The sequence below is a fragment of the Poeciliopsis prolifica genome, unplaced genomic scaffold (genome assembly GCF_027474105.1).
Source record: "Poeciliopsis prolifica strain line A6 unplaced genomic scaffold, Auburn_PproV2 SCAFFOLD007, whole genome shotgun sequence".
NCBI lineage: Eukaryota > Metazoa > Chordata > Actinopteri > Cyprinodontiformes > Poeciliidae > Poeciliopsis > Poeciliopsis prolifica.
Window position 1 is genome coordinate 12892510 of NW_026562382.1, and position 23663 is coordinate 12916172.

The 23663-nt window shown below is 38.4% G+C and overlaps 2 protein-coding genes across 4 annotated transcripts; one reads left to right on the forward strand and one right to left on the reverse strand.

The window, feature by feature from the left end:
• The first annotated feature begins 1231 nt into the window (after positions 1-1231).
• nme9 (NME/NM23 family member 9) lies at positions 1232-10174 on the forward strand. 3 transcript variants are annotated; one of them, XM_055032459.1, is made up of 16 exons: positions 1232-1403; positions 1479-1536; positions 2161-2264; positions 2363-2434; positions 2749-2865; positions 3063-3156; positions 3292-3374; positions 3478-3570; positions 5162-5316; positions 5602-5798; positions 6005-6149; positions 6224-6331; positions 7241-7386; positions 7475-7619; positions 9531-9793; positions 9997-10174. In XM_055032459.1, exons 1-16 carry the CDS (start codon positions 1371-1373, stop codon positions 10071-10073), a joined length of 1890 nt encoding a protein of 629 aa, XP_054888434.1. In that variant the 5' UTR covers positions 1232-1370; the 3' UTR covers positions 10074-10174. The 3 variants fall into 3 exon arrangements, with proteins under 3 accessions (XP_054888434.1, XP_054888436.1, XP_054888437.1); XM_055032461.1 differs by having other exon boundaries at positions 3063-3147; XM_055032462.1 differs by having other exon boundaries at positions 3075-3156.
• Positions 10175-11045: 871 nt separating this feature from the next.
• On the reverse strand, positions 11046-20460 carry smarcal1 (SWI/SNF related, matrix associated, actin dependent regulator of chromatin, subfamily a-like 1). Its single transcript, XM_055032354.1, has 17 exons — positions 19824-20460; positions 19435-19726; positions 18456-18506; positions 18100-18354; positions 17960-18010; positions 17694-17877; positions 17356-17506; positions 16351-16512; positions 16201-16266; positions 15688-15828; positions 15110-15337; positions 14133-14203; positions 13824-13926; positions 13385-13567; positions 12588-12688; positions 12333-12429; positions 11046-12210 (listed from the first exon to the last, which is right to left on the reverse strand). The coding sequence occupies exons 1-17, from the start codon at positions 20121-20123 to the stop codon at positions 12010-12012; spliced, it is 2637 nt and encodes an 878-aa protein (XP_054888329.1). The 5' UTR covers positions 20124-20460; the 3' UTR covers positions 11046-12009.
• Positions 20461-23663: the final 3203 nt, after the last annotated feature.

The following is a 23663-nucleotide window of genomic DNA, read 5'->3' on the forward strand; positions in this document are numbered from 1 at the left end:
CAGAGGCCCACAGGACAAACAACCTTACACAACCACACTTGAAGTTGAGGACAATTTAGAGAGAGCAGTTCACCCACCGGTGATATTTTTGGACTGTCGGAGAAACCAAGAGTAAGAAGCAGTGCATGAACAGAGAGAACACACAAACTCAACACAGAAGGAGCCCAGTCTGGAATTCAAACAAGTTAAGAAAACCAATTACTTTTTTTTTTTTTTTTACTGTAATTGTATCTCCTTTTTGATTTAACAATTATTTCAAACTGCAAACAGTTTTGTTCAAAAAAGCTGAAAAAGTTTGGAAACTAACTAACCACAAAAATAGTTTGGATTTCTAAGTGAATAAAACTTGACTCTCATCACACTTTGCTACTAATGCATACCAGAAGAAGAATGTATAAAAAGACCTCAGAAGACTTTGCTACACATGGTATGGCATAATGTTGCAGATAATATCTTATTTCTATTCACAGCTACGCTCTCTTTCATCTATTCTTCAACTTTGAGTTCAACGACAAATCTGAACTCTCTGTTGCCTTTGCTCCATTAGAAATGCGTATATCTGAACCTAAAGGAACCTATCCCTGTTTCAGGAAAGACTTGATTCCACAACAATATGAATAGCTGCAGCTTTACTTAAACCAATATATGCATAGTTTGTGTAGGTTAATTATATATATTAATAAGGTGAACTGAAAAAGTATTCATGTGTCCCCTGAATCCCTTTCGTTTTCCCCAATAGTCAATTCAAAACAATTTTCAACTGATTATTGAAATGATTTTTAATAGTCAAATGTATAAATAAAAAAGGAAAAGTGTGGCATAAGCAAAACATCACCATTTTCTATTGCACCTGACTGAGCTTGCTATTTACACATTTTTATCCATACATGTGCAACAGTGGAAGAGACATACCCCAAAAGACATCAAGCTGTACAACCAAGCGCTCTCCAGTAATAATCAATAAATAAATAGTCTTCTAAATTGAGAGAGATGGACAACAGTGACCCCTGGCGGACATGGAGATATGTGCAAGTGCAAGGTTCCGGAAGTAAAATTAAACAGTGAGAAAGAAACACAGTTGCGAAATTGCACGGTCGATTGAAAATAAACGTTCTTTATTAAAAAAATTATTTTTCAATCAAGAGCATTTATGACGGCATGGCATTAATAATGACTGAAACTTAAACGAACTTGCTCAGGGAAAACTGTTGCTTAGCAACCAGTCGTCAAACAATCGCTCGCGTGGACCACAGAACAAGAAAAAGAACTGAAAGCTTTAAGATACCTTAAAAAAAACAAGTTTTGTGTTTTGATTTGCCATCAGTTTGATATTTTTATATCATTTCCTGTAAATACCGCTTCATCCACAAATGGCAGGGAAGAAGAAAGAGGCAAGCCTGCAGGTTGGATAGAGACCAAACAGTTTTTGTTGGTGTCACTACCTTCATTAGTCCTTAATTTGTACATTTGTTGTTCAGGCATCAGTTATGAACCAAGAACAATGGGAGGAAATACTTACTACCAAAGGTTTGACAGGTGAGCTGTAAAATGTTGCTTGTGGTTGTTTATCACATATACATAACACTCAGTTAAACAGCAGAGCTGCTTAAATCTATATCGTTGGGGGCGGAAAGTAACTAATTACAGTTGCTCAAATTACTATAATTAAGCACAGTTAGTATGTACTTGTACTTTTGAAAGTTGTTTAAAAATCTTTAATGTACAGTTTTAACGAGGTGCTTTTTTCCATTGTGCACCAGTTTGTTTGTGTACTCGTTCCACCTTGGCTGATACAGATGCCCAGTTATTCGTTGTGTTATGCTGCCCCCTTGTGTTCTTGGGCATAACGGCAGACAGAATCTTTTAAGTTTTTGTCTCAAGTACAGAGAAGGACAAAATAAGTTCACAGCCCTGGTAAAGACATCTAGAAAGTCTTCAGTGAATGAATTAATCATGAATTAAAGTGTCATTGATTCACACTGACGTTTTTTGGGGAAAAGTACGTTTTGATGTGAGGCAAAGGTTCCCGTGTTAATAAATTATTGTTTATTTTCACAAAACTACAGATTTTCTGAGAAATTCTAATTATTATCTTCCTGCAAAAATAAATGAATCTAGTTTTATCCTTTGGCATCAGAAAGTTTTCCCATCTCCTTGTAGTGGTGGATGTTTACCAGCAGTGGTGCGGCCCCTGTCGAGCAGTGGTTAGTCTCCTCCGAAAGATAAAGAACGAACTCAGTGATGACCTACTTCATTTTGCCACAGTGAGCTGTGCTTTAGTTTCAAAATGCATATCTTTAAAACTTGAAGGCGACACTAGCAGAGGAGCATCGGTTCATCTGTTTGTGTTTGTGTGACACAGGCTGAAGCCGACAGTATTGATGCCCTGGAGAAGTATCGAGGAAAATGTGAACCCACCTTCCTTTTCTTTGGAGTCAGTCTACGACTTCTGTTTGCATGCTTAATATTTACACATTTTTATGAATTTTTTTAAAGTTCTACATAATTCAATTTCATTTGGACTTCATTTCACAATGTTTTTTCTATTTTTTCCATTCTACAAATTGGCTCACCAAATATGACATTTTTGCTGTCCCAGTTTATATTTTCACTTTTCCCAGATCAGAATCACTAATTACTGTGTGTCCTGATTCAACTCAACAGAGTTATACTTATTTACTTAAGTCTGTGGAGGTCTTATATTTGAACTGAAAGTGCTGAATGGCTGGGTTTGTGTTGCATGAACAGGGTGGGGAGTTGGTGGCTGTGCTGCGAGGGGCCAACGCTCCGATGCTCCAGAGGATGATTGTGGAGGAGCTGGCCAAGGAAAAGCTGGTCATGGAGCAAGGCAGTGGACGCAAAGTGGTGAGCAGTGGCACAATGACATGCACCTGCCCTGCTGCTTGAAGATGATCTTATTTTAGAGCTTTAAAAAACTATAAATCATGTTGGGGGGTTTTTCCCCCTGCAGTTTCAAAGTGATTGCTTTTTGTTGTTGTTTATGAGCAACGGGAGAATCAGATGAGCATTGCTTTTGTGATTTACATAAACATAATTAAAAGTTGTGTTTTAAGGTGAAGGATTTTGGTCTGTTGGATGAAGAGAAGAGAGAGGAGGAGGATCTTCAGCAGCCACAAAATGAAGAAAGTATAATTGGTATTGTGAAAGCAATGCTTTGTACAGTTAATCTCTGTAGCTTCCAGTCCTGTGGTGACATTTTTAACTTTGTACAGTTTTGAATCTTAATAGCAATAATGACCGCCTCTCAAACTCTTCTCTGTTTCCGAGAAGTTCCTGCCAGTAAATCCTACACAGTTGCCATCATTAAGCCTGACGCAGTTGCTCATGGCAAGGCAAATGAGATCATTATGAAGGTACATAGAGATTAACCATGTTCACACTCCAGAGAAGGCAAGATTTTCTCAAGTCCTCCTGCTGGCATTCATCCATTCTGTTGATGCTTCTCCTTCTGGATAGATTCAAGACGCTGGGTTTGAGATTCTTGCACACCAGGAGCGCATGATGACTGAAATGGAGGCTCGAGATTTTTACCAACATAAAGCAGCGGAGGTATGCTATAACGGCACAAATTACGAGGACAGTGCAGCGTATGATGAGAAAAGCACATACAGCATCGCTCATAGCAAAATCATGTTAAGCCGAGAAAAACTGATGATGGTGCAGTGGATGTTTGTGTGGTGGGGGGAATAAATATTCTAAATCAACATGCGAATGGGAGCGTGAAAAAAAATACATTTGACACCCATCTGCGTTCCCTCACGGCTTAAAATAAAGCTGCTGAGTAAGCAATTTTTCGATTGCTTATTGTGCTGTTTGCTACAAGACTCACCCAAGCAACATATATATATATAGATATATATATATATACATATATATCTATATATATATATGTGTGTGTATATATATATATATATATATATATATATATATATATATATATATATATATATATATATATATATATATATATATATATATAAAAGCAGGTAAAGGAGAAATTCTTCAACAAATTAGAATCAGCATGAGTTTTTCTATCAAATGAGCCATCAAGAGAGGCTGGGAGTATCCATACAATGACTTGGAAACACTTTCATACTCTACTCACATTTTGTTTTGATAGATTCATAAGCCTTAGTTTTGATTTAATGTAATATACTAACACAAAGAAGCAAATGGTTGTGAAAAAAATTTAAAGAATAGTTTCTAAAGGTTTCACACATAAAAAGGTAGAATTATGGCCTCTTCATACTTTTTTAAACCATCTTTTGCTTTTCCTGCAGTTACAGCAGCAAGTCTTAAGGCATATATCTCCACTTGTTCTGCACATCTATATAATAAAAGATTGTTCTTTTCAAAATAATTGAAGTGAGAGTGGATGGAAATTATCAAGCCTTGCAACAGATTCTCATTTAAAAGTAGGTCTGCCGTTTAAGCAGGCTGTTCTGACACACATGTATGCTTTGATTCTAAACCATTCTAGTCACTAGCGGAACAAATTAGCGTCGGACCAGAGGGGGCCCCCGCCTACTCCAGCCTCATCAGACGTGATAAAGGGTTGGATCCCTGAAGTCATATTCTGCCCCTGGTTCCAGCCGGTTGCAGACACTGGAATCCAGATTCCAGTGTCGCTCTTATTGTATATATCAGCCTTACTGAAAGGTGAACTTCAATCCAACCAGTCTAAACTGTTTTCAGTCTCTAACTCGTTTTCCTCTAGAACTGCCCTGGGTTGAACTCCAAACATCAACTCTGACAGCTTTTCTTACCCTGCTGCAGAAAAAAACAATCCTTGCAACAGATTCTCATACTGAGGCATAATACTGCCACCACTATGCCTCAGTATTAGGATGTAGTGTTTACCTAGAACACAGTTTCTGTTTGCTATTTCCTTTCTATAATCTGTGGTGAACTACATAATGGTCAGATTTGTGGAATGGACAATGAATGACTCCTGTCCATAGATTCTCCCAACTGCGAATCTCTGCAGCTCCTCCAGAGTTTCCACCAGCCTCTGGATTTCAGTAAAGTTCATTATTATTTTGGGTTGTAAATTTACAAAATGTTGCAAGATTCAAGGGGCAGAAATAGTTTTGCAAGCTTCCTTAACGAGTCTATTCTTGTTTATCCTGCTTTCTTTCAGGCTTGCTTTGAGGACTTGGTGCAGTTCATGTCCAGCGGTCCCTCCCATATTCTGGTGCTTTCTCAGATAGACAGCATGGCCAACATCATACCCGCATGGCGTGAGTTCATTGGCCCACCAGACATAGAGGAAGCCAGGAGAGAAAAGCCCGAAAGGTCAGTAGAAAGAAATTCCAAATGTTGCACACTTGAAGAAAAAGAACAGAGAACAAAGCAACTTAATCTTCGGTTTGGTGAAAAATGTCATGCATGCATTTATTTCTGCACTGTTGAGCAGCATAACTGGAAAGGATCCCAGTTCTGGGTCTGGAGTAGGGAGCGAACAGCACATTCTCGCCTGCTTGATCAGACACACCCAAACATTATGCTTCTCTTTGGTTGAGCACCAGCAGAGCATCCATCTGGTCCTCTCTTCCTCCTCCCCCACCCGACTTCCTGCAGCTTGCGGGCACAATACGGCACAGAGACACTGTTCAACGCAGTGCATGGCAGTGCGGACAGCGACCAGGCCAGCAGGGAGCTCGCCTTCTTCTTCCCCAACTTTAGGACGGCCTCCGATGCAGAGCAGGATGGGGAGGAAGAGCGTGTGGAGAGGACGCTGGCTCTCATCCGGCCCGACGTTGCCAGGGAGAACAGAGGTGGGGCTCAAGCCAAAGGCACAAGCACAAATCCTCCTGAGTGGGAGCGCAAGCACATGCACAATCACTGTTCTTCTTAATATTATAGGGCTGTGATTAATTATCATTGCAGAGGGTTTGAGTCACTCCATCTTTTGTCCCCTAACCAAATCAACACGGATGGAGCTACATTTGCTATCACTACAGGGATTCTTGTTATTTTGCAGATGAGATTTTGGCCCAGATTCACAAGTCAGGTTTCACAGTCGCCCTCCAAAAAGAGGTGATGTTGACCGAGGAGCAGGTCAAACAATTTTACTTCCAACATGTGGATAAAGACTACTTTCCTGCACTTATGCAAAACATGACAAGGTAAATTTGACATGTGCTGCTGTGAATCTAAATATGAGAATGCAGACATTTATTCACCATCTCTGTGATTACAGTGGGCCTGTACTGGCGTTAGCTCTGGCCAGGAAAGGAGCTGTCCATCACTGGAAGAACATCCTCAGTTCTCCTGACCTTCACAAAACCAAAGAAGAGGATCCTGAGTGGTGAGTCACACGTTCCTCTCCTCATTCAGCTGCTGAAAAGAGAGCAAAGGGTCACTGCGGTATAATTTTCTGCAGAAATGCGGTGCACGTCTGAAGGTGAATCTGTGTGACAGCTTGTTAAATAAAGCTCCTCTTTTCACCTTCCTGTTTCACAATTTTTAGGTTTTGATAACAAGATGAAAGACTGGCATCCTTTATCCGCTGCTCTAAAATCACACAAGAAAAAAGAAATCAGATGCATAATAACTTCATTTCCAACAGCAGCGCTATTACACCACAAAATATTTTTTGTATTATTATTGTGTCTTTTCCTGCCTGCAAAAGCTTCTGTGGCTTTTCTAAGGACGTTTTATTAAAATGTGAAAATTACCAGATGGCAAAGTGGCAGGATGGTCAGATGTGAACAGAAAACACAGAAAATGACTCAAATTTGCTCACCAAAAAGGTCTGACTCCTGAAATTACATTTGAATTACCCCATTTCCTCTGGAAAATTCTCGAAACCATCAAGTGTTTATTATTCTGCCTGGATGAAAGCTAACTTTCTGGTCAATCTTGCATTGACTTTCAATAGTATTCAGACATCTTTAACTTTTTCTCACATTACAGAAACATAAACCATACATTTGTATTCAGCTCTATTAAATCCGCTACACGTAAATAATTATTTTCAGTCAAATGCTGTAATAAGTCACATATTTAGTAAAAAATTAAGTTACACACGGTGAAGGCAGGCCCCTGAGGCAAAATGTTTGGACACCACTGCTCTGCATCCAGTCTGACAAAAACCTGGGAAAACCATGTATGCCTTTTCTTCCAGTTGGACTACTTTGTGTTTGTCAGTCTAAATAATATTATTACTGTGCACTACATACAATAGAATCCTCTGTCTCCTTCTATATTGTCTGAGGGCCAAATTTGGTGTGAAAAACGAGCTCATCAACCAGCTTCATGGCAGCGCAAATCCTGAAGAGGCAAAAAGAGAGCTGAACTTTTTCTTTCCTCAACAACGGACGCTGGCAGTCATCAAACCCGATGCTATGGAGGAACACCGAGGTTCTCCTTTATCTTCCAGTACAACTGAGCAAGTCTGACTTTCTTTTTGTTTCATTGATCTTATTTCTTATTTTCTCAATGCTGACAGATACGATTTTGGAAGAGATTCAGGGGAGAGGCTTCACCGTGGCGCAGCTGAAGGAGACTGTGCTGTCAAGAGAGATGGCTGAGGAGTTTTACAAGGAGCACAGGGAGAAGCCATTCTTCACGCAGCTGGTGGATTTTATGTGTCGGTTGGTTTGTCCCCCCCACACATGAACACAGGAGCAAGGCAAACAGACCAGCTCCTTTTTCCACAGCCAGTCTCATCTTCAATTTATACTGTGATATTGGAAGCTTAGAGTCAAGGCAGCCTGGGGCCACAGGCTTGAAAGTAAATCTCAGTTTCATTCTTTGTTCAACATTACATCCAGTCTCTAAACTTATCTTCCGCTGTGATTAGTCCCTTCACCAGGTTGTTAGAGTGCTGGCAGACGAGCCACTTAGATTGTGAGCTGATATGAGCTTAGATTGTGTTCTTGTTCCTGAGATTAAGTCAAAGAGAGTAACATACTCCTAGCATCAGCTGAATTGTTAGAGGGAGGCGGCTGTGCTTTAAAGGGCAACCTCTCCCTATAGCGAATTTCTCAGCAGCTCTTTAGCAGCTTATTTCAGGGAGCTGAGTTTCAGGAACTGAACTCGTCTGATTAGATAAGATGGAATGAAAATGTCATTGTGTTAAAACTAAAAATTCTATATCATGTTCAAATTGCTTTCATGTAAAACGGCAAAGGTAAAATAAAGCTGGATTTAGTCAGTTTACAAGCAAACCTGCTTATTGCTCCTGCTCTGGCATTCGTGAAGTAACACAGTTAAGCTGATATTAGCTTGGTTATCAGTAGCCAGTCAGCAGTCATACGGCACATGACTCACTAAATGCAGTCCAAGAAAAAACATCACCTTTACTAGAAGTGATGACTGATGCTCCATCGGTTTCCATACCATAACCGTTGTATTTTTGTGAAACTTTTCCAAAAAACTAAACATTTCTTTCTATGGAAGGGAAAAGTGCAGCTACATTTTTAGCCAACGCACTGACAGGCAAAGGGTCTGCAGTGATTTACTTTTCTGTCCTCCATACAGTCAGAAAAATGCTTGTTATTTGGCTTTTGCAGTCTTGAGATTGTAACTTTTACAAAACTTTTGTGTACTCCATGCATGACTCATGCCTTGTAGTGAGCAAAGTTTGCAGTAATAATTTGAAATCAATAAATCCTAATCTGAACCAAAAGCCACAGAAATCCTCCACTTGCATTTGGTCCTTTCTAAGCTTATTTAACTGCAAAGCACAGCTGCTTGAGAAAGTTATCATGCAATTACAGAGCGACAAATTAATTTTGTTGCTCCACATTCTTTTATATTTAGTATAAAATAATTAAATCAGCTGTCCTATATTCATTTCAAAGTTCCCTTTAATGTTTTTTCAGGTGATTTTTAAATTTTTCTGAAGATGATTTTCACTCATTATCACTTCAAAGTTGTTGCAAACAAACAATTTTTTCCTGTTTTAATGAGTAAATCTTTGAAAAATACCAACCATAACAATTTGACAGACAGCAAATAGTGTTTTATCACTGAGAAAGAGTTTTTTGGACAGAAACATCTAATGCAGAACCTGAAGAATATTCTCACATGTCCTTTGGCAGGTCTTGCAATTTTTTGGTTTTGCTCTTGTTTTTTTTTTTAAATTAAATAAATAAAAACATGACTTTCAGATGCTTCAATTCTGCTGTGGATAGTTCTTGTGTTAGTGAACACTTCTCCTTTTGTCCTATTTCTCTCCTTAGCTAAGCTTTTTACTAGTCACTATACAATCTGCAGGGATTTAGGGCAATCAACAAAAACTCAATCTGAAGTCCAACAAAAATATTTGAAAGATCATCAAAAAGTCTTTACAAAGACCACTTATGAAGATCATAAAATGAGGTGGCTTATTAGAAGTAAATCAATACCAAAACAATGTCTGTTGAAAAAACAAATAAATTACAGCTTATGTTCAGATCTATAAAGATATGATGATAACACATGTGTAGAATGCTGGATCAAAAATCATATTTCCCAATATTTTGTCCTTTCCACAAATATGTTCTCTCTGTTTGTTTCAGTGGGCCCTGCATGATGCTCGTCCTGACCAAGGAGAATGCAGTGGAGGAGTGGCGGGCCATGATGGGCCCCAGCGATCCAGAGAAAGCTAAAGAAATCTCCCCACAGTCTCTGAGGGCCCGCTTTGCTGCCAACATCCTCCACAACTCAGTTCACGGTTCCTCCAACGAGCAGCACGCAGAGGAAAAGATCCGATTTGTCTTTGGTGACATCAGCGCAGACGCAGCTCCAAATGCTGACAGCGAAACCAGCAGAACCACCTCAGGTATCCTGATCGTTTGTCTTCTTTTTTTTTTTTTTATCTATAGCGTCACATTGTTTCGTGCAGGCAAACATTCACACTTCTTTTGTCGTGCATGTCATTTTTATGATAGCAAGACATATTTCCGTCAGGAATGTTTTCATTGATTAAAATATGTTTCTGTGAGTTTAAATTTACAAGAATTTTTACATTTTTGTAAATTTCAGCTGAATGGCCGGGCGGTTCTGGAGATGAAAACAAAGAAATATCAAGATCTACAACTGAAGAAACCTCTAATATCTAGGGTCAGCATGAGGTTTCTGTAATCAGGGGATTAAATGATCATGTCTCAAAAGTGGTTTAGCATGTGTAGTGGTGTAAAAAGTTGAAATAAAATGGGAATCCACAAAGAAAATGGATATGCATCATTAGTCTTTTTTTCTTTCCTTATTGAAATGACATTGTTTTTTTTTTTTTGTACCTTTTCTCAACACTCATATGCTACTTCACATCTACCATCACTCTAAAATATTAAATTTGTGCCCACAAGGTAGAAAATAACTTTATGAAAAAAAAAAAACTAGCCATCTCTCAGTTTGTCGTATAATTAAGAAAGTAGAGTTAACGGGAACAGCCAGGACTTTAAGGTCTTGATTACTAAAAACATTTCCAAGCCAAGTCGCCCAGGGAATGTCGACAAACAAGACTGGTCAGACTGTAAATGATATACAAGATCATTTACAAATTCTTTAAAAAGAAATGAGAAATTATATTGATGGACTTCATTAAATTAATTGGAAAAAAAAACAATGGGCAGCTGTCTTACAAGACAAAGAAAGAAGTCTTATATCTCAGCATAATGACTTTAAATACAATAAAAATCAAACTCCTATATCATCTACAGACTGTGGTCCTTTACCTACCAGAAGTATACACATAATCTAAAATCTGTGTTAAGGAGTCAATGCAGGACAGCACTTCTCCTTTTCACAGGAGGCTTGGATAAAAAATAACTGAAAGGTTTTCAGCTGGCAACATAAAGCTCCACAAGCAGACAAGCTGTCATACTTACTAAAAGGCTGCTGCTGCTGCAGTAAGTACACAGTGTACAGGGTACCCACATTTGGCATCAGGGCATTTCAGTTTATATTTTGAAATGGAAAAAGGATGAACAGAAAATATTTCCTTCACGTAAACTGTGCAATGTCCCTCTAAACATAAGGAGCGCTTTAGAGGAAACTGATTTTATTTGCCATCATAATGTCACAAGCAGCATCCAGAGAAGCTCTAATTGAACAAAGTGAAACTAACATGTTGGTCCTCTGACGATATAGACCTGGAAGGAAAACACTTACAAGTCAAATAATTGACTGACATCTCCATTTATTTGTTGCAGGAAAATCTTCACATTAAATAGCTAATGTGTCTTTGAATATGACCTTTCTTACTTGTTTGCTTTTAAATCCCAGTCACCTCCCATTACAAAGAACAGCTCAATTCAAGGAAATCAGGCCACTTTCTCTTATAATTATGATGTATCATGGGAACACAGAGGGTTTCAATCCAGGAATAGGGATGAAAAAACAGCCAAACCATCACATTTTACACCATCAGTCGGTGGTGTCTGTGTTATATTGAGGAACTGCAGCGTTCCTGGTTTAACAATAATTTCTAGTATTTCCGTGCCACTGGAAATACTTGTCTTTAACTATGAGTTAAAGACAACACAGTTTCGATTAAATGTTTAAATACAACTGCCTGTCCTAACTTTTAAGGTTTATTTGAGCCATCCTCTTTCAGCACATTCTCAAATTGAATTGATATTCTTTAGCGAAATGCATCTATAAGATACAATTCTGGATGGATATTTGACCACTCTTCAAATCAGTAATAGTAGAACTCATTTAGTTTAATTTCCTAGCACTGTTCAAACATTTTTAAAATCATTGAGGTTGACAATCAAATGACTAAGCCAAAGAACATCTGAATTTCACTCCTTCAAGTGAAATTAATTACTGACCAACCCTGAGGAAGTAATTCAATTTTAGACACACTGGAGTTTTATTTAGGCATTTCCTTTAATCGTAGAACACATACATTTGAAATAAGATCAACTCTAGTGTATTTCACATTTGCAAAAGAGCTGAAACATTTAACTTGAATCATGATAGAACAGGAGCTAGGTCAGGTTCCAGTGAAGGAATAAACAGTTTCGTAATTTACAGCAGTTTTCCCGGACTTCATCTGGTGAAGAAATCTTTCATTGTCTTTTTGTTGGGATCTTTGCTAAAACTAGTGCCAGTGCAGTGTGGAGAAGGCGCCGCTTCTGGTGGCGCGTCCTTCCAGTTGTTTGCAGCCTCCATTAGGATGGCCTCATCAAAGTCGTCTTCCTCAGAGAAAGATCTCTGGAACATCTCCATGATGCTCTTCTGATTCGGGTCCTGGCCGAATAAAAGATATAAGGATCATCCTATGTTTTTTCAGAAGTGAAATGTGATTTATTTGAAATTGGAGTAATTTAACAAAACAATGCAATTGTTGTTTATGTTCATATAAAACCTACCTTTAAGTGGAAGCTTTCATTCTCAGCTTTGTCCAAAAGGTTGGATTCAGACAGACCCACCTCTTTCAACACATTCATTTTAGCCTGAATCATTGGCCTGGATCAGTACATAAATAATTAGATTACAGCACCACTTTACCTCGCACCCCTCTACTGCTAAAGTTTTGATTTAGTATCTGACAAATGTGTAAACGTTACTAACAAGAGAGAATATTTTCTGAATTTACATAATACTTCCACCCAATTAAGACGTACCACAGATGATCATCAGCAGTTCCTTTGGCAACCAGGTAATGAATGTCGACATTGCTAGTCTGTCCAATACGATGAACCCTGTCCTCTGCCTGAATGAGAACCTGCAGGAAACAGACAACATTTCCATTGATCTGCAGGCTTTTCAGCTTCATCTGCTGCTACAAGTCAACAATCTGCTGACGACAACTGAACTAAAGTCATTATTGGTGCAGGTAAACCTTGCAGCTGGATTTTCTACAATTCAAGCTTGTTAACTAAAAAGGTACAGAATGAGTTTTACCAACTTGAGCTGTACGCCAACAGAAAAGCATCTGCAAAACTTCCCAGTGGTCAGAAAACTTTTCCATAGCTGATGGATACAAGCCTCTTGGACAAACAGAACCTTAACATTTCTCAGACATATTGATTCAACATATTAATATTCAATTATTAAGATGTTGTTTGTCTTTTTTCATTCTGTCTGAATAAAACTAATCCATTAATCAGAGCGATTTTGGGATGTTTCTAACAAGTGATCACTGATGTCCCTTTTTCCTTAATCTCCTGCCTGGCATCTTGGGTTCACATTTTCTCATTTATTTATTACATAATAATGGCCACGTATTGATCTATTGATCTGTTAGGGGAGCATTTATACGTTTTATAGCCACGAGGCAACAAAGCTTTGGAAAATATGGCACAAACAGAGATATACACATCCATACAAAGCAGAGATTGCAGCGCTTCCTTTAGAGCACAACCAGTCAATGCGGTATATTTGAGTCAGCTGTTAGAAATGTCTGGCTGTGATGCCTTACCCCTGGGTTCCAGAAAAGCTCAGCAAAGATCACCAGATCTGCAGAGTGCAGCGTAAGACCCATGTTAGCTGCAGTGACGGACAACACAGCCACGCAGGACTTGGAGGAAAACTGAAACTTTTCACACAGCTGCTGCCGCTCTGCTGAAGGAGTCGCCCCATCGATGCGAATGAAGCTGACGTTCTGTTGAAAAGTTAAAAGCTCTTTGGAATACTCGTTTGCACCTTTTCTAACAGTACAACCCTAAAACAATCAACTTAGTATACAATTATTAAGTGAAATGTAAAACTAGAGACAGTTTTCAAAACATTTGTAAGTAATTTAATCTCATAGGAATGCAAAGGTACGCCACACTTTTTACATTTTGAAACTTTTTAGAGATGAAACATAAAATCTTTATTTTAAAAAAATGTGGAATTGGTATGTGAAAGAAATGTACCTTTTTAAGCAGTTCGGTGGTGATGTGATCCAGGACTAATTTGTGGTGGGCAAACACGAGAAACTTCTCCCTGCCACACTCCAGCATGTCTGTGATATATTCCCTGGCCGTGACGGAGCAACACAGAGCCGTTTAACAGAGATATATAGGAATATCTGAGTACAAAGTCTTCATCCCATCTGTAATCCACTTTGATCTCATTGTTCTGACAAATGATCTCGTTTCATTTTTACATTTTTATCTCCACACCCATCAAACGAGCTCTGATCTGACTCCCTGATCTCCAACATTAAGGGCGACTGTACTCACATAATGGCCTGCAGCTTGGCTTCAGCTGTATGGTTGTAGAAGATGAGCAAAGCCTCCTTCTCTTCCATTTTCTGAGAAAAAAAAATAGATAAGGAACAGCAGAAGATAAGAAATGACAGGATTCTGTTTGATGATTTGATACGACTGCCATTACTGTGATGAGCACTGTGATTATGCACAATCATGCTCAGCAACTGGCCCCCATTAGAGTGAAATAAGGCTCGACTGGAGCACTCCTCGCTGTTTAAAGCCACTTCTGTGTTTGAAGCTTGAAGCGACTCCCTCATGCACAGAGAACAAAACTCAAACAGCCGTTTTCCCTGCCTAAAGAAACCACTGAACTTCATGCTTCTTTTAGTCGCAGACTTTAGATTTTAATACTGCCACATCAGCATCACATTTTACTCATGAGACAATTAGAACTGGAAATATTCAAGGACAATGAAACTTGGATTTTTCATTTAAATATGTTGTATATGGATGCAATGAATAAAGACATAAGGTCTGACCTATTAGCTTTGATTTGAGGTCATCACTCTAAACAAAAAAATTTTTCCACAAATGACTGTTTCTATTATGTTTACAGTAACTCCTTATTGCATTGCTAAATTTAATTTACTGATTAGAAAACATCAATTGATTCATGATACAAGCTCAGATACTTTGTTGTGCACATCTTATCACATTACAACCACAAACATCAAAGTGTATCACTGGGTTTTTACATAACTGACAAACACAACGGAGGTTCCTTTTCTTTTGTTTTTATTGAATAAAAATCTGAAAACGGTGTTTCCTGAGTACAGACATATTCCAGCACGTTTTTCAAGCAAAAATAATAATGGAGCCTTTCCCACTTCCATTTTCATCCTTGCTTATAAATAAATAATATGATAATCAAGTATTTTTCTTAACCTGGCAGAAAAATCTTGGGGTTCATTTCAAAAGAAAAGCTCAACATGACAGTTATGACTTACATTGCGATGATTTTTGGTCAGCTGTTTGGCTGCAGCCGAGAGGGCAGCTTTCATACTGCCGCTGACACCGTCTATGGTTACTGTGACCACCTTGCGCTGCTTGGACGGGAGCTGGGACAGGACATCAGACTTGAGGCGGCGCAGCATCAGACACTCCTCCAACAACAGCTTTAGCTCTCCCAGATTAGAGGAGCCTGAGTAGTCCCAGCCCCAGTTCTTCTGCTGGTGCTGGAGGCAGAAAAGACCAGAGAGCAAATGTGATGATGAGAAAGATGAACTGACTTAAAAGAGATACAGACAAGGGCAAACTAGATTTTGCTCATAAAAACTAGATAAGAAAAAAATCAAATATCTAGTCTAAGTACTGATCCAACTGTGTCTTTTCATCATGTGTTTCTTGGTAAATTCTATTAAATTAAAAATGACCTATTTAGGGCTTAGCAGAGATGTAAATAGAAAATAATCAAATGAGACACAGACACATGAATTAAACATTCACCAAAGTCTGAAAATCTTCTAAAAATTACAGAGAAATAAAGACTTAATGTCTTCAAGTGCTTATGAGATTTATATGTTACCTGTCGGGCATCACAGTAGCGCACCCCAAACTCATGGAAGCGAGGGAAAAGTGAGGGTCTGACAGCCAGAATCTGAGTGTAGAGCTCACAAGGTCTGGACATCACGGGGGTCCCTGACAGAAGGATCACTCTCTTCGCCGCCTGAGGATTAAAAAAAAGAGAACCTCAGATCAGACCCACCACTTTGTAGAACCGACTTTTGCCTTAAGTATAGCTGCAAGTCTTCAGGGCTACCAATCAGTTTTGCAAAATACAAACTATTAATGTTTCGATCATCACTCTTTGCAAAGTAGCTCAAACTCATTCAGAATGGATAGAGAGAAATCCTCAATTTTATTGCCACATATTCTCAATTAAATTTAGCTATAGACTTTATTTAGGCCATTCTAATACATAAAAATTTATTAATCGAAACCATCAAAAGCTCTGGCTGTACGTTTAGGGTCAATCTAGTGCTGGAAAGTGAACTTCCATCCTTTGTAACTTCCAATGGTTCAAATTCTGTTTTCTTACCTTCAGCAGAGGTAAAGCGGCTTTGCAACGAGCCGTCTTTATGTTCTTCAGGAAGTGAGACTCATCCTGCACAGATTTGTTGCTTGAAACATATTTCAAAGACAGAAACTAACAGATCATTAATGAGGAGCCGATTCAAGAGCAGCTCACCATAATGAGAACGTTAAAGGGAGGACCTGAGTGCTGCTTGTCCATCCTGCTCAACAGGTCATAGCTGACAATGTTAACCAAGCCAGATCTCATGTTTTCTTTGGCCTTTACCACCACGTTGATGCTGTTGGGACTCAGGGAGGGAAGCCAGCGCCTGAAGGCCTACAGGTATGAATCATTAAGGGACCACCTCAAAACCGCAATTATTAAGATTCACAGGTCATGTGTAAAGCCCTGATGTGAGAGGGTGAAGAAAGTGCTATTATTCTTTGTCAGTGTGACAAAGACTTAACCCAGGTAGTTAATTATAGCCAAAGGACAAGCAATTCAGATTTGTATTAGATAATGATATTGTCTTTTGTCCAAAGACCACTAAATATAGCTACCACCAACCATATGATGCTGCATGCGGGTATAGATAGATACGTGAGCTATAGTAAGCTTTTTAGCATTACTTTGTGTCCTACAGGTGACATGCTGTCAGAATTCACCAGCAATACACTGCTGTGTTTTTTCACAAATTACTTCCCATTTACTTGTCAGTCATCTTTCAAGCTGTCTGAATATCCATGCAAATGTCCTTTATGAAGGGATGTTTTCTCTGTGATTTCCTATGGGGGGATGAGTTTGTTCAGAGAGGAACAACTAAGTCAATGGAATCAGGGCCAAATTAATGGAGTTGAATATATTTTATTTTTGTTTTCCAGTTGAGAAGAAGTATGGGGGAAAAAGAAAATAAGGATTTGTAAAAAAACAGTTGTGTTTCCACTAAACTCTTCCTACAATTTCATGTTTCCCCCATTCTATTCCAAAAGCTGGAATCTTCATATTTAATTAGAAAAATGCACTTATTGAACACCAGAGTTCACACCCTAAAGGCATTTTATGAGTTCAGAAAAGACTGAATTTATGTTCTGTTCCAGACAAGTGCTTAGTTTCTTTTCTTTGGTCTTCATTAAATGTAAACAAAGAGTACAAGTTCAATAGTTAGCTTTACTTTTGTACCTCAGCCCAAGTGAATCGAACAGATGAAGGCGTCACCACCAATAAGGGCCACTCGTTCCTGTAGTAGGCCGCTATACAGATGGCCTGCACTGTCTTTCCCAACCCCATGTCATCAGCCAGGAGGAGGCGGCCTTGCTTAGACACCGCAAAGCTGCAGGCATGTTTAAAAAAAAAACAACTAAATTACAGATAACACTCAGCAAACAACCTAAAATTGAACTGGTGAACAAAGACTCATTATCTCCAGACTTTTACGATCGACCCAACATGTAAAGCGGTATAGAGTTATTGGGTATATTGTGCTGAGAGAGCAGTAGCTACTGCCCAGAGACACCTACTTGACTCCCTCCTTCTGGAAGGGCATGAGGCTGGAGGTGAGGGTGGGGTCGATGCTTGAGAGGTCCGCCTCAGGGACGTCTGAAGTCTTGGCGACGGTCCCGTTAAACCTGGCAGCGAACGACTGGATTATTGCCCTGGGAAGAGGCTCCACCTCCACTCCTGCCATCCCACTGAGCAGATCCACTGAGCAGGAAACACGACATGGTTAGACAAGATGGTGAAGGCAGCACAGACAGTAAGGAGTGCAGCAATAAAATTGTGTTACTCAGTCTCTTGTAGTCCTCAAGTGAAAAGCTCCACTTTCGTGACTTCATGTCTGCAATGAAGGCAAATTTTGAGGAAACCTTTAGTACGCCACAAAAACATTAGAAAAGCCTGAAATTAATAAAAAGGAGGCTTTTGTACCATAGTTCTTTGTTGGCATCTCCTTAAACACTGCGATGACATCAGCATGGTAAGGGATGTCAACCTCAAACCTTGTCTGTGACACCAGGATGCACTGCCCTTGCACTCTGGCGCCGGGTTTCTGCCAGCCATTACACAGCTTCAGCAGCGCCGTCAGTGCTGCACCGTCACAGGGTCGGCTGGACGCCGAGGCCAAAGCTCCGATTCCCTCCAGCGGTCTCAGAGAAACCGAGGGAATGGCAGCTGCCTGTTCCACTGCAACACGGCGTCAAAAAAAAAGAAACACCACAAATTATGCTTTCAACCTTTAAGCTTACTTAAAAGAGCTGATTTGTTCTTAGGATAAGTTTCCATACTCAGCTTTGAGTAGTCATCCAGACTGAAGTTCCATGTTTTTGTGGCAGGATCTAAGGCGGAGAAAAAGATTTAATTGCTCCAAAAGAAAGTACAAACTTGGAATACTTACTGAAAATCAAACAAATATGCAGATCAACAATAATCAAGGAATGTAGTTTCTTGCAACTATGGAAGACTTATTCTCTTCACCAGGAAAAAACACAATATTGCTCCCATCATTAAAAGACTGGTTATTTTCTTAAATAATTAAATTTTATCTCATTGAAGTGCTCTTTCAATCCTCACTCTGTTGCTGATTTTACATTAATTTGGCTTTACTCATCAAAATTGAGCATCGGCTAAAGGATTAAATATATATGTGGTATCCAGAGTTTGTACAAATTTTCCATTACAAAATTTATATTATATTATATTACATTGTATTGTAATTTAAGAAAACTCAAGATTCTCTGTATTTTGTTTGTTAGCCTTTAAAAAAAACATTTCACCATGAATTTGTGGTATGTATTTAAAGATGAGGTTTTATAAATGACAACTGGCTCAACATTACTGAATAAGCAGCTTGATGGATAAACAGATGTATGGACAAACAGATATATATTAATGGATAAGTAAACTGGCACATGGATGAGTTGACAAATGAATGGTCGGATTGATAAACAGATGAATAAATACAACTTTGAGAGAATGGGATATTAACTCTGAAGCAGGAAACACTTCTCTGAAAACGTCACACCCAGACTGTTCCTGGCGAACACATCACCTACACAAGCCATACTTATTTTTTTATTTATTTATTTTTTTTGCTGCAGCATTCTAAAAAAATATATATATATTTTTTTATTCACACTTATATTCACCTGGCGAATACTTACATTTTACTCCAGATTCATTTGACTGGAAACTAAGCCATGACTTTTACAGAAAGTTTATTTTTAAATGTCATAAGTAAAGGTGGCTACACTGTTAGATACTCACCATAGTTCTTGGAAGGGATGGACTTAAAAATGGCAATAAGCTCTGCATGATAGCCCACTTCCACCTTGAAACGATCCTCTGCATGAGGCACACACTTCCCTCTCACAGAGATTGCAGCCTTCTTTGCAGCAGCCGATGTGGTGCACTTTGGAGGAGGCTGTGCTGCAGGTATGCTGGGTGGCTTGTAGAATGAACCAGCTGCACTTTGAGATGTGACAGAAATGGCCTGAACTGGCTTCACTCCAACACTTCCTCCACCAGATGACCCAAGGCTTTGCAAGTGCTGATTTGTCTGAGGAGGATGAGCAGTAACTTATTGGAAATATAACTTATTGGTTAAAGAAAAAACAAAACTTCTTGCAGGTCAAATCTTTAAGCAAATTTCTCACCTGTCTGGAGGAGATTTTGTTGACTTGATTACTGGTACCAGGTAGCAGCTGTTGGTTTGGTCTGTGGATCTGATAACTGCTTGTCTGTGAGTCTTTTTTAAAAGGTGGGACCAACCGTGGTGGTACAGACAAAGGAGGATTTCTGTGATTTTCGCTCTGCTTGGGGAAATCTGTCTGCCCTGAAGCACCATTAAGTCCCGCGGAAGTCTGCTGTCCGAGTCTTTGGGCTCTTCGCTCCAAAGCTTTCCGTCTGTTCTCCTCAATTTTCCGCTGCTGCTCTGCAGTCAGCTGGTTGGACATGATGAAGGATTTTTTTTTTCTTTTTAATTAACACAAATTTGAGCTCACTTTAACACACAGTTACCAGTAAAAGGGTAATCCATGGAGAAAACACAGGGCCAAGCGTTTAGCTTAAAGGCTGTAAACAGACTGTTAGCCAACATCTAATTGGGCTAATGTGTCAACGGCCAGATATTATCACTCCGGTTTAACTGACAATTGAGTTTGTTCAGCTTTCATGATCATCATCGTCGTCAAAACTACTGAAAATCCTCATAAAAACAAGTCGAACCAGCTGCTAACTCTTTAGCTAGTTTGGGATCTGCCGCGCAGGAAGTGACGAATGACAACAAGCGGTTCACGTGTCAGTGGCAGTTGCTAGGAGTGATGGGCGGTACGATAGTTTTGAAAGATTCAAGTCTTTTGGCTCGGTTCCTTTGAAAGAAACGGCCTTTAAGGTTCCCAATTACTTACTCCAGCATTTATCACTGAGATACATAAATTTTAGCATAATTTGGGAATTTCTCTTTTGATAAGCAATTTTCATATTCACTATTTTTATAAAAGGTGTTTTTCTGCATTCTTTTCAGTTTTTTTTTTAAGTGTTGTCATTGTTTAAAACTGTAATTAAAGTTTAAAGCAAATAACTTGTGACTCCGCCCTGAAGCTTTTGCCTTTGGGTTTATTTCTCTTGAGAGTCCAGTAGTTTAATGTCTTCTGAAGACAGTAAACATATTCAGATTTGCACATTACACTTTATTTAATTATATGTCCTTTATTGAAGATTTGTAGTAAATTCTATTTCTATTTTGTGGTTTTGATCACATGCTGGACCAGTTGTCCGTTATGAATATGACAGAAAATGACTAATCAAATTAAATTAAATTTTCTTGTTTTAGATGGATTTAGACATTACATGTTTTGACTTTTTTTCTTCTCTGGTTTTGCACTATGTGCACCTGGAAGGATTTTTGCTCTTCCTTTTTAACTTTCAGTGGCAAAAAGGTAGATTTTTTTTACAACTAGTAGCAGCTGATTAGCCTCTCAGAAGCTCAAATGACTCCAAATTCTAAAAAAACACTATATTAAGTAACATAACCATTTTATCACTGCTTTAAATTAAGTCTGACTCAACTTCAAGTCAGTAAGGATTCCAAAGATATTTTCTATTTGCTATATGCTGGAATAATTATATTTTAGAAGGATTTTTATAAATTTCAGATTAAGGATTTCATACAGACATTTTCTTATTTGGTACCAGTGTGTTTTTTTACAAATAGAATGCCTGCAGTCAAAAGTCTTGGGTTTTCTTCTTCAGCCTTCTGCAATAGTTTTCTCTAATTTTGGCCCATTCCTCTTGACAAAATCGGTCTAACTGAGTCACGTTTGTAGGTCACTATACTGCCTATAAGTAAAATCTCAAGAACCAAGAGATGGCATTGCACGGTGCTTAAAAATATTAAGGCAGAGTAAACAAAACTATAACTTTTGCATAGATGGGTGATCATAAAAACTGAATACTTGTGGAATTATTGTCTGATTTCTTTCTAAAAGTTTAAAATAATCAGCAATTGAGGTTATTTCCAGCTTGTATTTAATCAGGGACCACTTTAGACTCGAGATGTTATGTAAGAGCAATCAGTTGCACTCTCCCACCAGAGCAGAAAACCAGCATGAGTAAGCTCTTTGTGTGGCAGTTTACTGTTGGTCCTTCATTAATGTTCACAGCCTGATGGCTGTTATATTTGAATTCTCCCACAGAGTTTTGAAGAATGGTACAGTAAAAGCTACAGCTGTTAATTGCTCTCCCTCTGTGTCCTTTTTGAATTAACCAATTTTCACACTTTGTGAAAAGTGGAGGTCGCAAGTCACACCGAAAGGCCTTTTTTGAGAACAATTTCTAGGTTGTTCTAAAAACAATCCACAATCTTCACTTGAGTTCAGTTCTTCAAGTGACGTAGCTGAACTAAATTTACTAAATTACAAACCACAAATCCAAAACGTGTCACCAATTTCAGACCAATTTATTTAAGAATGGCCTTACACCAGTAACAAAGTCTCGGGTTCTGATTCTTCAACAGTTTGGTCGTTATACGACTCTAAACTGTTCTGGTTTTGTGTCCTTTTAGGTGGTGATAACATGCCCAGAATTTGTGTCAGCTCTCTTCTCATAACAGCAACCTACTTACTTCAACATGGTAAAAAGAACGAATCCTTGTTCACACTATCATATCCAAGCATTCCAGATCTCCTGCAGGGAGATGCGTCATGTAAGACATTTTGTAGATTTCCGTGCCCCGCATTTGGCTCAGAAACTGCTGACATTTAGAACCTTGCTGACTTTGAATGTTTAGCAGGACTTCAGACTTACTACATTATGTTTGTGCATTAGGTACTAGAAGAAGGTATATGAACAAGTTTGTGATATTTTCACATTTTTCACACCAGATGGTCAAAAGGGACTTTCACTTTTCATAGAGTAATGCAGAATACTTTCTGTTTTTGTGTTTTCTGAATATCAACAGCAGAAACTTTCTATTACAATATCCAAAAAGTAGATCTCTTTGACATCAAGGAGGGGGGTTGTATTAAAATCCAATAGTTATACTTTACTGATAAAAGTTAGTTTGTAACTTTTTGATATTTAAGTATAACACACAGTTTAAGTGGTATTTGTGGTATTTGTGACTCAGATTAAGTCAGAAAAACTTGTAAAAACCTGCCTTTCACAAAATGAAACATTATTGACTACAGCATACAGACTTTGAAAGAAAGACGCTGAAAGAAACAAAGGCACTACTGACTGAGAAATGTATGGTCTAGACTATATTCAATTAAAAATGTATCCATTCATTGAAATCTTGTGCTTGTTGAACACCTTTTACACAATAAAATATCAAATATGATTTTTTTTTTGTTTGACAAAGAATCTTTTTCACAGCAGTACAGCAGACAAACTTCTGATTACATAGTTTTTTGCAAAAGTGTCAACATATTGTGTTATTTGTGGTCATGTCATAACCACAAATTGCATTGTATTTTTGAGGGCTACTGGGGACAGTGTGTATGAGGGTCTTTTGGGGTTTCGGGGTATAATTGTATAATTATGAAATGGAAAGAGAATTAAAAATGGTTTTAATTTTTTTCCACAAACAAGACTTTGGGATTTCCACAAACAAGACTTTGGGATGTTTTTATATTTAGCTTCCTTTGCTCCAATAAACAACATCCAGTGCAGCAAATTGTCTCTCAAAGTAAGTAAGGAGTTGCTAAAATAAGTGCTGTGTTACATAATATAAATATTTCACATACTATGGTCATCTTTAACAATCAAATAGACTGAGAGGTTTTGGTCCCATGTTTAGTAATTGTTTCCCTAGTGCTCCCCTTGTTTTAAGATTATAGTCTCTCTTGGATTTTACATGTGATACATAATTTTGCTCTGCTTAGATGATTTTTCTTAGAATAAGTTTAATATTATTTCTCAGCGCTTCTTCTCAGTCCATCTTATAGTCAAGAGGTCTTAAGGTTCAGCATGTGGCAACCTTTAAATGCATTTCT